The sequence below is a fragment of the Canis aureus genome, chromosome 10 (assembly GCF_053574225.1).
Source record: "Canis aureus isolate CA01 chromosome 10, VMU_Caureus_v.1.0, whole genome shotgun sequence".
NCBI lineage: Eukaryota > Metazoa > Chordata > Mammalia > Carnivora > Canidae > Canis > Canis aureus.
The window spans coordinates 54,435,661-54,453,451 of NC_135620.1; the positions used below are offsets into that span (position 1 = coordinate 54,435,661).

At 39.8% G+C, this 17,791-nt stretch overlaps 1 protein-coding gene across 4 annotated transcripts in view; it reads left to right on the plus strand.

Annotated features, from left to right (window-relative positions):
• The window catches only part of RECK (reversion inducing cysteine rich protein with kazal motifs), an 89,052-nt gene that overhangs the window by 57,415 nt on the left and 13,846 nt on the right, over positions 1 to 17,791 (plus strand). For all 4 annotated transcript variants that reach the window (XM_077912517.1, XM_077912519.1, XM_077912518.1 and 1 more), the window contains 5 exons: positions 1,277 to 1,448; positions 13,054 to 13,246; positions 14,356 to 14,566; positions 16,111 to 16,184; positions 17,007 to 17,162. In XM_077912517.1, coding sequence (XP_077768643.1) covers positions 1,277 to 1,448; positions 13,054 to 13,246; positions 14,356 to 14,566; positions 16,111 to 16,184; positions 17,007 to 17,162 — 806 coding nt within the window. The remainder of the gene's footprint in view (positions 1 to 1,276; positions 1,449 to 13,053; positions 13,247 to 14,355; positions 14,567 to 16,110; positions 16,185 to 17,006; positions 17,163 to 17,791) is intronic.

The following is a 17,791-nucleotide window of genomic DNA, read 5'->3' on the forward strand; positions in this document are numbered from 1 at the left end:
CTTTTTTTTCCTTTTTTCTTTTTTTCTCTTCTTCTTTAGGATTCCTGGCCTTTTATTTTTTACTACTTTGTTTTAAAGTTTGTTTTTCACTTTAGTGGTCCTTTTGTTTTATTTCGTTCTGATCTTTGTTTTCAATTTTTGGTCTCTGACCTCAGCAGAATCATCTAGGGTGAAATTTACTTAGGTTGTGGTTGATATTCTTGATGCAGCCCGCTCATACAGCCACTCTTCATGGAGCAAAATGACTAGAAAGAAGAACTCACCACAAAAGAAAGAATCAGAAACAGTACTCTCTGCCACAGAGTTACAGAATTTAGATTACAATTCGATGTCAGAAAGCCAATTCAGAAGCACAATTATAAAGCTACTGGTGGCTCTGGAAAAAAGCATAAAGGAATCAAGAGACTTCATGACTGCAGAATTTAGATCTAATCAGGCCGAAATTAAAAATCAATTAAATGAGATGCAATCCAAACTGGAGGTCCTAATGACGAGGGTTAATGAGGTAGAAGAACGAGTGAGTGACATAGAAGACAAGTTGATGGCAAGGAAGGAAGCTGAGGGAAAAAGAGAAAAATAATTAAAAGGCCATGAGGAAAGGTTAAGGGAAATAAGTGACAGCCTCAGAAGGAAAAACCTACATATAATTGGTGTTTCAGAGGGCGCCAAGAGGGCCAGAGGGCCAGAAAGCATATTTGAACAAATCTTAGTATATGTGCTGCTGAAGCACATATTTGAACAAATCATAGCTGAGAACTTCCCTAATTTGGGGAGAGAAACAGGCATTCAGATCCAGGAGATAGAGAGGTCCCCCCCAAAATCAATAAAAACCGTTCAACACCTCAACATTTAATAGTAAAACTTGCAAATTCCAAAGATAAAAAGAAAATCCTTAAAGCAGCAAGAGACAAGACATCCCCTAACTTATATGGGGAGAAATATTAGATTAACAGCAGACCTCTCCACAGAGACCTGGCAGGCCAGAAAGGGCTGGCAGGATATATATTCAGCTTTGTTTATGTGGGTCTCTACCCCAGGGATCAAGGTTTGGAAACCCCTCAATTAGCAAGCAATAAATGGAACAAAGGAAAGCCATTTTGCAAACAAATGGTTTTTCAGAGCCTTACCACCTTTAAAAACACTGTCAGAGACTGGAGGAATGCTTTTTCCTGATTTAATTCACAATTCTATTTTAACTTTATATCTCCATGTTAATTAGGAAATATGGGCAGGGAATGTACAGGTACCCATCACTGAGTCTATGTCCTCTCCACAGGTCTGCCCTGTAACTGTGCAGATCAGTTTGTCCCTGTGTGTGGGCAGAATGGACGTACTTACCCCAGTGCCTGCATTGCTCGCTGTGTTGGCCTCCAAGACCATCAGTTTGAATTTGGATCATGCATCTCAAAGGATCCATGTAATCCTAATCCCTGCCCAAAAAACCAAAGGTAAATTAAATGGCTCTTTTTATTTTTTCTTTGTTTATTTTAATCATCTGGTACTCATCACCTATTTCGCCCATCCCCCCACTCACCTCTCCTCTTATAACCATCAGTTTGTTCTCTGTAGTTAAGAGTCTATTTCTTAGTTTCTCTCTCTCTCTTTCTCTTTTTTGCCCTGTGTTTGTTTCTTAAATTCCATATCTGAGTGAAATCTTCTATGTCTTTCTCCAATTTACTTCCCTTAGCATTATACTCTTTAGTTCTATCTATGTTGTTGCAGATGCCAAGATTTTATTCTGTTTTATGGCTGAATAATATACCCTTGTGTTGTACACACACACACACACACACACACACACACACATACATACACACACCTCATCTTTATCCATTCATTCATCGATCGATGGATACTGGGCTGCGTCCATATCTTGGCTATTATAAATAATGTTGCTATAAACATAGAGGTGCATGTATGCCTTTGAATTACTGTTTTTATTTTTTGGGGGGTAAATACCCAGTAGTGAGATTACTAGATCATAGGGTAGTTCTATTTTTAATTTTTTGAGGAACCTCCATACTGTTTTCCATAGTGGCTGCACCAGTTTGCATTCCTACCAATAGTGCAAGAGAGTTCTTTTTCCTCCATATCCTCGCCAACACTAGTTGTTTCTTGTGATGTTGATTTTAGCCATTCTGACAGGTCTGAGGTGATATCTCATTGTAGTTTTGATTTGCATTTCCCTGATGATGAGTGATGAGCATCTTTTCATGTGTATATCGGCCATCTATATGTCTTATTTGGAGAAATGCCTGTTCTTGTCTTCTGATTATTTTTTAACTGGATTATTTGTTTTTTGAGTGTTGAGTTTTATAAGTTTTTTATATATTTTGGATACTAACCTTTTATCAGATATGTCATTTGCAAATATCTTTTCCCATTCTGTAGGTTGCCTTTTAGTTTTGTTGATTGTTTCCTTTGTTGTACAGAAACTTTTTATTTTGATGTAGTCCAAATAGTTTGCTTTTGCTTTTATTTCCCTTGCCTCAGGGGACCTTTCTAGAAAAAAGTTGCTACAGCCAATGTCAGAGAAATTACTGCCAATGTTCTCTTCTAGGATTTTTGTGATTTCAGTCTCACATTTAGGCCTTTATTCCATTTTTAATTTTTTGGTGTGTATGGTATTAAAAAAGTGGTCCAATTTCTTTCTCTTGCATGTTGCTGTCCAGTTTTCCCCACCATTTATTGAAGAGACTTTTTCCCATTGGATATTCTTTCCTGTGCCATCAGAGATTAATTGACCATATAATTATGGGTTTATTTCTAGATTTTCTATTCATTGATCTATGTGTCTATTTTTGTGTCAGTACTATACTGTTTTGATTACTACAGCTTTGTAATATAACTTGAAGTCCAGAATTGTGATGCCTCCAGCTCTGCTTTGCTTTTTCAAGATTGTTTTGGCTATTCAGGGTCTTTTGTGGTTCCATAAACATTTTGGGATTGTTTGTTCTAGTTCTGTGAAAAATAGGGATTACATTAAATATGTTGATTGCGGGCAGCCCCGGTAGCACAGCGGTTTAGCACCGCCTGCAGCCCAGGGCATGATCCTGGAGACCCTGGATTGAGTCCCACATCAGGCTCTCTGCATGGTGCCTGCTTCTCCCTCTGCCTGTGTCTCTGCCTCTCTCTCTCTCTCTCTCTGTGTCTCTATGAATAAATAAATAAAGTCTTTAAAAAAAATAAATATGTTTATTGCTTTGGTTAATATAGACATTTTAACAGTATTTGTTCTTCCAATCCATGAGCATGTAATGTCTTTCCATTTCTTTGTGTAATCTTCCATTTGTTTCATCATTATTTTCTAGTTTTCAGTGTATAGGTCTTTCACCTCTTTGGTTAGGTTTATTCTTAAGCATCTTATTATTTTTTGGTGCAACTGTAAATGGGATTGCTTTCTTAATTCTCTTTCTGCTACTTTTTTGTTGGTATATAGAAATGCAACAGATTTCTGTAAATTGATTTTATATCCTGTGACTTTACTGAATTGTTGGTGGAGTCTTTCTGGTCTTCTACATATAGTATCATGTCATCTGCAAATAATGAAAATTTTACTTCTTCCTTACTGATTTGGATGCCTTTTATTTCTTTTTGTTGTCTGCTGTAGCTAAGACTTCCAGTATTGTGTTGAATAAAAGTGATTAGAGTGGTCATCCTTGTCTTATTCCTGACCTTAGGGGAAAGGCTCCGTTTTTCTCCATGGAGGATGATGTTAGCTGTGAGTTTTTCATATATGGCCAGTACTATGTTGAGGTATGTTCCCTCTAAACTTACTCTGTTGAGGGTTTTTATCATGAATGGATGTTGTACTTTGTCAAATGCTTTTTCTGCATCTATTGAAATGATCATATGGTTCTTATCCTTTCTCTTAATGATATGATGTATCACGATTGATTTGCAAATATTGAACCACTCTTACAACTCAGGAATAAATCCCACTTAATCATGGTGTATGATTTTTTTTAGTGTGTTGTTAGATTTGGTTTGCTAGTATTTTGTTGAGGATTTTTGTGTCTGTGTTCATCACCGACACTGACCTGTAGTTCTCTTTTTGTGGTGTCTTTATCTGGTTTTGGTATCAGGGTAGCTGGCCTCATAGAATGAATTTGGAAGTTTTCCTTCCTTTTCTATTTTTTTGGGATAGTTTGAGAAGAATAGGTATTAACTCCTCTTTTAAAATGTTTGGCAGAATTTGCCTATGAAGCCATCTGGCCATGGACTTTTGTTTGTTAGGAGTTTTTAAGATACTAATTCAGTTTCTTTGCTGATGAGCAGTCTGTTCAAATTTTCTATCTCTTCCTATTTCAGTTTTGCTGTATATTTCTAGGAATTTATCCATTTCTTCTAGGTTGTCCAATCTGTTGGCATATGATTTTTTATAATATTCTCTTATAATTATTTGTATTTCTGTGATGTTTATTGTTATTTCTCCTCTCTCATTTGTGATTTTATTTATTTGGGTCCTTTCCCTTTTTTCTTGATAAATCTAGTTAGAGGTTTATCAATTTTATAGAATTTTTTTTTTCTAGCTCCTGGTTTCATTGATCTATTGGTTTTTAGTTTGGGGTTTTTTTTAGTTTCTATATAATTTGTTTCTGCTCTAATCCTTATTATTTCCTTCCTTCTGCTGATTTAGGTTTTGTTTCTTCTTTTTCTAGCTCCTTTAGGTATAAGATTAGGCTGTTTAGGAGATCCCTGGGTGGCTCAGTGGTTTAGAGCCTGCCTTCGGCCCAGGGCGTGGTCCTGGAGTCCTGGGATCGAGTCCCACATCAGGCTCCCTGCGTGGAGCCTGCTTCTCCCTCTGCCTGTGTCTCTGCCTCTCTCTCTCTCTCTCTCTCTCTCTCTCTCTCTCTTTCTCTGCGTCTCGTGAATAAATAAAGAAAATTAAAAAAAAAAAGATTAGGCTGTTTATTTGAGATTATTCATGCTTCTTGAGGTAGGCCTGTAATGCTATAAACTTCACTCTTAGAACTGCTCTCGCTGCATCCCAAAGTTTTTAGACTACTGTGTTTTCATTTTCATTTGTTTTCATGTACTTTTTAATTTTTTCTTTATTTCCTGATTGACCCATTCATTGTTTAGTACCATGTTATTTAACTTCCATGCATTTGTGATCTTTCCAGATTTTTTCTTGTGGTTGACTTCTAGTTTTCATAGCACTGGGTCAGAAGAGATGTATGGTATGACTTCAGTCTTTTTAAATTTGTTGAAGATTGCTTTGTGGCCTAATACGTGACCTATTCTGGAGACTGTTCCATCTGCACTTGAAAAGAATGTAGGCTACTATTTTTTGATGGAACATTCTCAATATATTTGTTAAATTCATCTAGTAAAGTATGTCATCAAAGCCACTGTTCCCTTGTTGATTTTCTGTTTAGCTGATCTGTCCATTGATATAAGTGGGTTGTTAAAGTCTTTACTTTGTATTATTGTCAATTAGTTCCTATATGTTTGTTATTAACTATTATTATGTATTTGGGTGCTCCCAAGTTGGGTGCATAAATATTTATAATTGTTATATCTTCTTGTTGGATTTACCCTTTATGATTATATAGTGTCCTTCTTTGTCTCTTATTACAGTCTTTGCTTTAAAGTCTATTTTGTCCAATATAAGTATTGTTACTCCGGCTTTCTTTTGACTACATTTGCATGATAAATGTTTCTCTATCCCCTCACTTTGAATCTGCAGGTGTCTTTAGGTCTAAAATGAGTCTCTTGTAGGCAGTATATAGATGAGTCCTATTTTTTTTATCCATTCTATCAGCCTAGGTCTTTTAATTGGAGCATTTAGTTCATTTACATCCAAAGTAATTATCGATAGACATATAATTATTGCCATTTTATTGCTTGTTTTATGGTACTTTCTGAAGATTTCCCCTATCCTTTCTTGTCTTTCTCTCTTGTGTGGTTTGCTGGTTTTCTTTAATGATGTATTTGGATTCCTTTCTCTTTATTATTTGCATATTTATTAGTGGTTTTTGAATTGTGGTTACCATTAGGTTTGTATATGACATCATCTGCATATAGCAGCCTATATTAAGTTGATGGTCATTTAAGTTTGAACTCATTCTTTACTCCTCTCCTCCCCACATTTTAGGTATATGGTGTCATATTTTACATCATTTTGTTTTGTGAGTTTTTTTTTTACTGATTTTTTTTTTTTTTACAGAAATACTCATTTTTACTGCTTTTGTGTTTCCTACCTTTACACTGTCATTTTTGGGGATGCCTGCGTGGCTCAGTGGTTGAGGATCTGCCTTTGGCTCAGGGCATGATCCCAGGATCTAAGATCGAGTCCCACATCGGCCTCCTTGCAGGGAGCCTGCTTCTCCTTCTGCCTGTGTCTCTGCCTCTCTTTCTCTGTGTCTCTCATGAATAAATAAATAAAATCTCAAAAAAAAATTTATACTATCATTTTTGGTCTTTATACTCAAAGAATACCATTTAATATTTCTTGCAGGGCTGGTGTAGTGGTCATGAACTCCTTTAGATTTTGTTTATTTGGGAAACTCTTTACCTCTCCTTCTATTCTGAATGATAGCCCTGCTGGATAGAGTATTCTTGGTTGCCGATTTTTCCCATTTGGCACTTTGCATATATCATGCCATTCCTTTCTGGCTTAGAAAGTTTCTACTGAAAAATCCACTGATAGCCTTATAAGGTTTCCTTTGTATGTAACAGTCTTCTTTTGTCTTGTAGCTTTTAATATTTTTTTATCACTGTTTTGCCATTTTTTTTAATTTTTTTTAAATTTATGATAGAGAGAGAGAGAGATAGAGAGAGAGAGGCAGAGACATAGGCAGAGGGAGAAGCAGGCACCATGCACCTGGAGCCCGACGTGGGATTCGATCCCAGGTCTCCAGGATCACACCCTGGGCCAAAGGCAGGTGCTAAACTGCTGCGCCACCCAGGGATCCCTGTTTTGCCATTTTAATTATAGTATATCTTGGTGTGGATCTGCTTTTATTGATTTTGTTGTGAGTTCTCTGTGCGTCCTGGATCTGGGTATCTGTTTCCCTCCCCAGATTAGAGAAATTTTCAGCTATTATTCCTTTGAATAAATTCTCTGACTCCTTTTTCTCTCTTCTTCTGGGACTCCTATAATATGAATGTTATTAAGTTTGATGGAGTCACTGAGTTCCCTAAGTCTGTTCTCATTTTCATAATTCTTTTTTTCTCTCTTTTGTTTAGGTTGATTACTTTCCATTACTCTGTCTTCTAGGTATTTAATTCATTCCTCTGCTTCTTCCAGCCTGCTGTTCATTCCATCAAGTGGGTTCTTCATTTAGTTTACTGAGCCCTTTATCTGGGCCATGTTATTCCTTATCTCCATGTTAAGGGTCTCACTGATGTCCTCCACTATTTTCTCAAGTTCAATTAGTATCCATATGATCATTGCTTTAAAGTCTTCATTAGCATGTTACTTATATCTGTTTTGCTTAGATCTCCTGCCATGGCCTTGTCCTGTTCTTTCATTTGGGACAGATTTCTCTGTCTTCTCATTTTGTCTAAGTTATTGTGTATTAGGAAAGTCAACTACATCTCCTCTTCTTGAGAGTAATGGCTTTATGAACAAGTCCTGTAGTGCCCTGCAGCATAGTGTATACCCTATTCCCCAGGGCCTGGTGCTTCTGAGAATGTCTCTAATGTGTGCTACATGTGTTCTGCTGTTATATCCTGGCCACTTTGTCCTTCAGGCCAGTCATCTGCAGAGGACCCTTGCCTGTTGTGGGCAGTGTTTGGTCCTGGCCTGAATATGGGGCATTTTAACTTGGTATGCTCTGGTCTGTTTGTGAAATGAGACCTGTTGCTACTGCTACTAGAACCAAGGCTGTGCAAAACTCCCACATGGGGAGATGCAGTGTGAGCAGGGGTTTGAACTAGTCTTGTGGGGGAGGGGACCTGCCACACTGGGACTCAGGCAAGTGTGACTGTAAGGGGGCAGTTCTACTGAAACATGATGGGGTGGGACTTGGTGTAAGCAAGTAGCAAATATTGGTGCTACACTGGTTCCCAAAGCTGACCCTATACTTATGCGAGGCAGGGCAGAAACATGGCACCTGCCAGCTCCTTTTTTCCCTGGAGGGATCTCTGTGTGAATGCTATCTCTCTGTGACACATACTGAGATGAATGAATAACCTCCCTACTGTGTGCCCAGGTACTCTTCAGATTGCTGTTTCCACAATATGTCTGCAAGCTATTTTCCCTGCCTTTTCTTCAAGAACAACTTCAATGTCCTCTGAGCTCTCCCAGAGCCAAGCACGTTGACCTTTAAAATTCCAGACTTTGGGGATCCCTGGGTGGCGCAGCGGTTTGGCGCCTGCCTTTGGCCCAGGGCGCGATCCTGGAGACCCGGGATCGAATCCCACGTCGGGCTCCCGGTGCATGGAGCCTGCTTCTCCCTCTGCCTGTGTCTTTGCCTCTCTCTCTCTCTCTGTGTGACTATCATAAATAAATAAAAATTAAAAAATAAATAAATAAATAAATAAATAAATAAATAAATAAATAAATAAAATTCCAGACTTTGGGCAGCCCCAGTGGTGCAGCGGTTTGGCGCCGCCTGCAGCCCAGGGCGTGATCCTGGAGACCCTGGATCGAGTCCCACGTCAGGCTCTCTGCATGGTGCCTGCTTCTCCCTCTGCCTGTGTCTCTGCCTCTCTCTCTCTCTGTGTCTCTATGAATAAGTAAATAAATAAATAAATAAATAAATAAATAAATAAATAAATATCTAAAAAAAATAAAAAATAAAATAAAATAAAATTCCAGGCTTTAAGCCTCACTGGTGGAAGAACTCACAAAATTCGGTCCCTCTTGCCTTCCAATTCAATTGCTCTGGGGATTTGTTTCCTCCATGCACTCCCCTGTGTACTAGTTTGTCTCTCACCTTTCTCCACAACTGTGGCTGCCTCCCCACCACAAGGGGCCACAATCCATTTCTCTCCCAAGCCATGTCTCTGGACTTCCTACCATCTTCTCTACCTTTAGTTGTGGAGTTTGTTCTGCTAGTCTTCAGATTGATTTCTAGAGTATTTAGGATGGTTTGATAGTTAACTAATATATTTGTGGGATGAGGTGAACCTAGGGTCCTCCTACTCTACCACAATCTTCCCCAATAGCTCCTTATCTTTTCAACTGGAGATCAGCACTTACTAAGCATCTGTTATATACAACCCAGTGAAATACAAAGATGAGTTAAGAAGACCTCTGCCCTAAAGAGTTTGGAGTCTACAGGGAAAGAGCCATGTAAAGCTGTTTGGTAACATACTATCTATGATTGGGGGCCCAGAGTGGAGTTGATGCAGCCTGGGGGAGTTCTAGGAAAGCCTCTAGAGGATGTAATACTCAACTAAAAAATGAGGAGGAAATTGCTAGCAAGATTGACAGTGGAGGAAAGGTGGTGTTGGTGAAAGTACAAAGAACAACAGGAGCAAAGATCTTGGCTGCTAGAAATGAGGAAATAACATGGTATCTCCCTGGAGCTATAGCACTTCTATAAGACCAAAACGGAAAGTGTGAGGCACAGAATGGTAGCAAATAAGATGAGAGAAATGGATGTATTCTCAGTATTAGCTATTTATACCTGATAGTAATGGATATTTTCTTCTACTTATCTATCTCTATTTTAGGGACTGGACATGAGAAATCTCTGGAAATGCAACTTCAGTTTTATGTGAAGTTATTTGTTTAGGGGCTTCTTTCTCTGCAGTTTCCTCATGAACTGAAAGTACAGTTGACCTAGACTTAATGAAGGAGCCATAGGGCAGGAGTCCTGCAGATTCATTTAGGGTTCTAGAACAGAAGTTTTACTAGCCTTCTCGGAGACCTGAACAGGATACATCCTCTCCTTGTGAAGGATGTTGTAGAAAAAAAGCAATTGGTTCTCCATCCTGAAAACCCTGATGCAGTACAAAGCAAGGGGAAGATTGTCACACATTAAAAGAAATGGCAAAGAGAACTGATCACCCATCTGGCAAAGTTTATACCTTGAAAAAAGCCCAAAAATTTCCTATGGAAAGAAGACAGCATACTGGGAATAAGAAATAAGCTGATAGGGTAATACAGTGTGTTGAAAGGTAACTTGAGGGTTGTTTTGGTATTTGTTCATTTGTTTTCTCTATTAGCTAACCCTTCTGAACAAGGTTGTTTCACTCTTATAACAATAAAATCTTAAAGTGGGAAGGTCTTGCTGGGTATAATATAAAACCAATATAAAAAGAAAAGATTGAAAATAATATAAAACCAATATAAAAAGAAAAGATTGAAAATCACAGCTACATGAAAATGAAAACTTTCTGCATGATAACAAATGACAAACTAGAAAGAATATCACAGAGAGAGGGCTGATGTCCTTACAATATAAAGAGTCCCTACAAATCAACATGAAAAAGATCAGCAGCCTAACTTAAAAATGGGCAAAAATAAAAAACCTAATAGAAAAATGAACCAAAGATATAGACGTAGAAAAGCACAAATAGTTTTTAAACATTTAAAAAGAAGCTTTTATTAGTTAGAGTAACTCTAACTAGTATATACAAACACAAAAATATCAGTACCTTAATATGATAGAAGTTCAAATATAATCCATTTGTGTGTTCAGCAGGTGGTTTTCCACATAGTGATTCAGAAACTTAAGATCTCTCCATCTCTTGACTCCCAGCTTCTGCAGACTCATAGTCCTCCATACCTTTTCCATCTGGCCAGCTGATAAGAGAAGGAAGATGAAGAAGGTTGCTCTTGAGAAGTTTTTATAGGCCAGATTTAAAAGTGACATTCAGGGTGCCTCAGTGGCTCAGTCAGTTAAGCGTCTGCCTTCGCCTCAGGTCATGATCCCAGGGTGCTGGGATCGAGTCCTGAATTGGGTTCCCTGCTCTGTGGGAGCCTGCTTCTTCCTCTGTCTCTACCTCCCTCTCTCTCTCTCTGTCTCTCATGAATAAATATATAAATTTTTAAGAAAGGGGCACCTCAGTGGCTCAGCAGTTGAGTGTCTGCCTTCGACTCAGGGTGTGACCCTGGAGTTCCAGGATCGAGTCCCATGTCAGGCTCTCTGCAGGGAGTCTGCTTCTCCCTCTGCCTATGTCTCTGCCTCTCTTTCTCTGTGTCTCTCATGAATAAATAAATAAAATCTTTTTTAAAATAAATAAAATTTAAAAATAATAAATTTTTAAGAAAAATAAATAAAACTGACATTCATTCACCTCTACTTCCAGCCATATTCCCCTACGTAGAACTCAATAATTTGGCCACAACTACTGCCAGGAAACCTGGGAAATATAATCTAGATATGTGCCCAGGAAGAAAATTAAATGAATTTGGTGAACATCCAGCCAGTGTACCACAATGCTTCACCTATCTCATATTAAGAAAAATGAAAATTAAATTAAAACTACAATTATACATCATTTTCCATCTACCAGATTGACAAAGATAAAAAAACTGACAACATAATGTAAGGAAACAGGCACTTCCACTCCCACCCAAGGGGGGGAAGGGAGGGTTGGTACATTCTCTATGGAAGGCAACTTGGCCAAGCCTATCAAAATTTTGGATGGACATACTCTTGACTCAGCATATATAAATGTTTATACTTACATAAAGGATCTCTGGAAGACTAAACAAGAAATTAATAATAGTAGCTGTCTCTGGGAAAGGGTTAGGGTGGCTGGGATGGAAGAGAAGGAGATAGACTTATTTTCCACTATACACGGTTTTGTATCTTTTCAGTTTCACCATGGGCTTGTGTTATCTGTTCAAAATATAATTGTTTAAAAAATACAAAGTTGTATTCATTCATCAAATATCTCCTGATGTACCAGCCATCTTTCTAAACGCTAGGATACAATAAGCAAGACAGAATTCCTGCCCTAATCATGTTTAATTTAGCTCCTTGGATTCTCAACTTTCCAATGGATCTTACTTCTCTGTACTCAGAATTGATAGTTTTTACTTCAAAAATTACCAAATGTCTCCTGATATCCTTGGTTTTCATCCCTCCATGTTAATGGATAGTAAGTTCTAAATATTCTTTTCCATTATTTCTTTTCAAATGTCTTCAATTTCCAAAAAAACCATAACCATATGCATTCTAACTTAAATCTTGTCAGAAAAGGTGGCCATAGTGGTGGTCATTTCAGAGCAGGAGGCTTATCCCTAAAAAGAGAAGTAATTTCCTTTGAAATTAAAATAATGCTAGTGGCTAAATTCTTCTGCTTTTATTTTATAGACCTAATATTTGTGTATTCTGTTATTTCAAATGCCCAGTGAAAGCTAAAGATTTTAATAGGTCTTCTTACAGAAAGTTATAAATGCCCAATATAGAAATGAAAGAACAGAAAAGTCTAAAGAAGAGCTATCATATCCATCCCCTCTGAAGAAGTTCAGAAATTGAGAATAAAGCAAGGCCCTGATGTGACTAGGAAAACCCAGCTACAGGGGTGGCATTCTCTCTGTGAATTGCAGCCAGCCGGTGGCAGGTCCTCAGTCCATAAACACAGAAGCTTGAATTTCTCAGCACATACTAAAAAGCCTTCTCTTAAGACAGACTCATATTAGCCAAGCTGAAAATGAAACCCAGAAAATGCTTCATTTATTATTGACTAAAAGGCCTCTAGCATCAAACCCCAACCCACCTGATGGCCTCATATCATGCCACTTTTATCCCCATGACCTTGGTTCCTGCCCTCAGGGTCACTTCCCCTTTCCTCTAGCACTGTCCCTAGCATCACACCTTTGCTCATGCTGCTCTGTCAGCCTGGCAGGCCTATGCAGTCCTCCTTATGCTCCAGGTGGCAGCCAGGACACCGCTTCCTCCTGTTGCTCCCTCCAGGCTCCCAAATCAGAATGACTCATTCCCAAGAGATTTTGTGTGTAACTTACTAGCTCACTTTGTATGCATGCTTGACTCTCCCCCTTACGTAAGTTCTTGGGGATAGGGACTGTTTCTGATTTCCCTCTTGATTTTTCCTCAACTTTTTGTACCTTGTCAGTGCCTTACTGGCCCCATCATTGCCCCTCCCAGCATTGGCTGATGGTGTCACACTTGTGTTTTTCAGATGCATACCCAAACCACAAGTTTGCCTGACGACTTTTGATAAATTTGGATGTAACCAATATGAGTGTTTGCCAAGACAGCTCACCTGTGACCAGGTTCGCGATCCTGTCTGTGACACAAACCACATGGAGCACAGCAATCTCTGCACTTTGTACCAGAGGGGGCAAAGCCTCTTATACAAAGGCCCTTGCCAGGTACAGTTGTTTGGCTGACATAACTCAAGCACACTGAGCCTAAAATCAGTTTCTGATCTTATATGGGTGAGGCAGCAGTAATACCACTTGGGAGTCTTTGTGAATTCTATCAAATCTAAAGAACTAAAATGAGCCATCCCAAGACTGGTTTTTTCTCCTAACTCTGGAGGGCCTTCTTGCTAGTGCTTATACCTCTGTACGTCTAGTGGACAAGCAAGAATCAAGTGGCTTCCTGCCGACCACCATTAGGAAGAGAATACGAAGTTACACACCCCTAGTACGCATCAGTAACGTTTTCACTTCCCCTTCTGTGGCCATCATTAGAAAACAGCCTGGGAAGAATGCAAGTTAAAAACACCAAGAAAACAGTCCCTTCCCACTCTTTCCACTGAAGTCCCACTCATACTACTGAAGAGTAAGTGAAAATTTCTCCAAGACTTAGTCTTTTTACATCAATTTATCTCTCAACCTTTTACATGTATCACTGCATGGCATCCCCTGCCTGTAGCCAACCAACACCTGACATGATTGCTTCTCATATCCTGGTCTTCACCAGCAGGAAAATTGCTTCAGCTTGTCTTCTTAGGTTTGTTTTCCCTCAGAGCTGGTGTTCCAAGTACACTGATACCATCTACCCTGAATTCCCAGTCTTTTCTTCCTATTTGTTCCCTCTCACTGACTATAAGCTTTGTCTTACTTGTCCTAACCTACCTGATGGGGCCAGAGTCTCTGCCCCACTGATCTCTCCACTCTTCCCTCTGCCTATCCCATACTCAGCATGAAATGATTAGGCTTCTGAATTTTCATGAAGATTGATCTTGTTTTCTTCAAACAGGTATTTCTGGAATAATAGAAGTCTGGGGTGAAGGGGGGCAGTATCTCATATCCGTTCACAAGGAATAAGCACCCAAGTCACAGAGAGGCTCAGAGTCATCATTTCAATTCATCTCAAGACAGCCCTATTGACCCCACCCCCAACCTGAAGTTTAGGAGCTTAACTAAGAGGGTCCTGGAATTTTATACCTGTGTCTTTTTCCTTTCTATTCTGTACTCTTGGTTAGAAAAAATGTACTATAGAGGTTTACAGGCTAAATGTGCTTTGTTGTCAGCCCTTCTGCAGAGCCACAGAGCCCATCTGTGGGCACAATGGGGAAACCTATAGTAGCGTGTGTGCTGCATACTCAGATCGTGTAGCAGTCGATTACTACGGGCCCTGCCAGGCTGTCGGGGTCCTCTCAGAGTATGGTTCTGTAGCCGAGTGTGCTGCTGTGAAGTGTCCTTCACTCTCTGTGACTGAGTGCAAACCCATCATCCCACCAGGTAGGTGGCAGGATTTGGAGTAGGGCAAGGGTGGGACTGGGGAGACCTGCTTATACACCTCCATAGAGTAGGTCACTCAGAACTGAGGGTTGACCTATTTACTTAAGTTTTTCAGAAAGTTTGGCTTGGGGCACCTGGGTGGCTCCGTTGGGTAATCAATCCTTCTCTTGATTTCGGCTCAGATCATGATCACGAGGTCATGGGATCCAGCCCTGAGTTGAACTCCATGCTGAGTACAGAGCCAGTTTGAGATTCTCTCTGTCCTCCTCCCTCTGCCCCTTCCCCCACCCCTGCTCTCCTTTTCTCTTTCTAAATAAATAAATAAAATCCTAAAAAAAAAAAAAAAAGTCTTAGCTTTACCTGATGCTGATTAGATGTATTGCTTTGGGTCTACTTTAAAATGCTGTAGTTTACCTTAGACATCATCTTATCCATTGGATTTAAAACAAATAGCAAGGGTGCATGGCTGGCTCAGTCAAAAGAGCATGTAACTCTTGATCTCAGGTTTGTGAGTCTGAGCCCCATGTTGGGTGTAGAGATTACTTAAAAATAAATAGACATAAATAAATAACAAACAATATATGGCAAACTTTTTTCAGGCCAATTCCCAGCAAACACCAATATATAAACAGATAAGGTACTATTTCATTCAAATGCAAAAAGTTTATTCATTATAAAGTTAATGAACAAAGAACTAGTAGTTAATGAATAAAGAATAAGTAATTAAAGAATGAATAATTGAAATACTTTTGATGAACACAAACATTTGAAATTCAGAGAAACATAAGATAGTGGTCTTAGATTGGCCTTAGCATCTAGTTGCATATAATCAAAAAAGTCTTATTTCATAGACTGTTGTAAGTAGTAAGTTTTCTTAGGCTACTTGCTTCATAGTGCTGTACTTTTCAGTTAAACAGAGGTAACAGAAAAGACTTTATCCTGCACACAACAGGTTAATCTGGAGTCTAACAAGTTCATTCCTCCATCCCTGGATTCATCAAATGTTTCTCGAGCTTCAGCCGTATGCTAGAGACTCTTCTAGGCATGGGGGCACAGCAGTGAGAAAAAAAAAGCCTCTTTCCTCCTGGAGACTATGTTCTGCTATTTTGTTATTGTTTTTTAACAGCTTAAAATAATTTTTAAAATTAAATTTGAATCAAACACTCATGGGATCCCTAGAACATCTGCTCTCTTGTTCTGCAGACAGGAAATCAAAGGCCCAGGAAAGCACTTGCACAGGATCACAGTCGGTTTTGAGACAGGACAGGGTCCAGGCCCCACACCTCTTGAAAGGCCAGTTCTCTCTGCTGTCTTCGGCCACCGCACCTCCCCCTGAGAAGTAATAAAGGATGTGGAGGAAGGATTTGAGTAAATGTATAGATAATAAGATCCAGATTGGTCAGGGAATATATCTAAAAGTACAGTCATCAGAGAGGACAGCTACAACTCACCTCACACAAAATGAAGGGTTGGTTATTTCAGCTACTATTTTGAATTCTCATTTTCTAATTCTGAACACATATAAAATGGTTTCTGTTATACAGGTGCTTGTTGCCCATTATGTGCTGGAATGTTAAGAGTTTTATTTGACAAAGAAAAACTGGATACTATTGCTAAGGTAAATTGCTTTATGTGCCCGGTACTGTTGAAACCATATTGATAAACCTCTCCTTAATCCTGCAGAGTAGAATGTGTTGTCCCATTTATAGAGGAAGAAAGTAATTCACAGAAAAGTGACTTGTCCAACCCTGTATAGCTCATATGTAGGAAAACTAGGGTTTGAGCTCAGGCTGTCTGGCACCCAATGCTGTGTTCCTTTCCTCTACACCTCGGCTGTTTGGTAACTTTGCTCTGCACAACACCACCTGAGCCTACCTTAGACAAGGTCCCCTGCTTGCATAGTATGTAGAGTGAGGGCTGGAGGCAGAACCAAGCAGCCAGAGGCTGGTAGATGCCCAGATTATTTCAATGCTGCCTGCCCTCACCTCACAGTCCCCATTCTTCCTGGGGGGTGCTTCCAGAGCCTGTCACCTTCCTGTGGTGACTTTGCCCTTTCCCTTTTCTGTACCGTCACTTCTGCTCCACTTCTGTGGAGACAGGGCTCCAGCCAACACTTGCCACTACCTAGAAAATTATCCCCATTTACATTGAAACACCTGTGTTTTTCTGGGAAGACTTTAATTATTTCCCTGTGGCTCCCAGCTCAGAACAGTCCCTTAAAAGGGGCTGGGGGTCTTCTGATGAGAGTGTTTATCTTGGCTACAAAGCTCAGCAGTCAGACAAAAGCCCTTGGGAATGGACCCGAGAGATTTAGAATTCAGCCAGCAGGGCCCCTTTTGGGGCCCCACACTTAGGGGTTCTAATAGACAAGGTAGCAAGGCAGCCTAGGCAGTAATAAGAAATTCCTCTTTTATTCAAGTAACAAAGTTTTTCTTTCCAGGTAACAAACAAAAAGCCAATTACAGTTCTGGAAATACTTCAGAAAATCCGCATGCACGTATCTGTCCCACAGTGTGACGTATTTGGATACTTCAGTATTGAATCTGAAATTGTGATCCTGATCATTCCTGTCGATCATTATCCAAAAGCTTTGCAGGTGGGGCTCAGCATGCCTTGTGCAACCTTCTTGTCACTTTCACGTTTGGAGGACTTAAGAGTGGGGAGGAAATGGAAGCATTTGGAAAGTTAAGGAGGGCAGGAGGGAGAAAATCCAGGCAGCCTCTGGAGAACAGAACTATACTGGGGGATCACTTTCCAGGTGGTTGAGGCCAGGCACACATCTGACAGCAGAATGGGTGGCAGACCAGAGAGACTGAGAGGTAGCTCAGAGAATGTAGACATGGAAGGCATCTGCTTAGGTACAGATGAAGTGGCTGAGGCCTAGGGAGGGAAGTGGCTGATATAGGTCATGCAGCAGATACCTGTCTCATGAGGGCTATGCTCCTACGGGAGGAGAAGCCCACCGGGACTGGTCTCACGTACCCCATTTTTCTTCCTCATATTCTAGAGGTGAGCCTCACTCCTGTGGGTCCAGGTGTCAGCATCAGAACAGTGGGGGCTCAAGTGAAGGGGGTGAATATAAGCGGTTTGTAAATTGCCGCAGTCTGGAAGCTCAGTAAAGCCTCATTGCTTTCCTCTGGGATGAGTAAGGAGGCACCAAAAGCTCATTGACTGGGACTATGGTTAATGCGGCTGTTACTGTGAAGGTAATAATGTCTGTCTAAC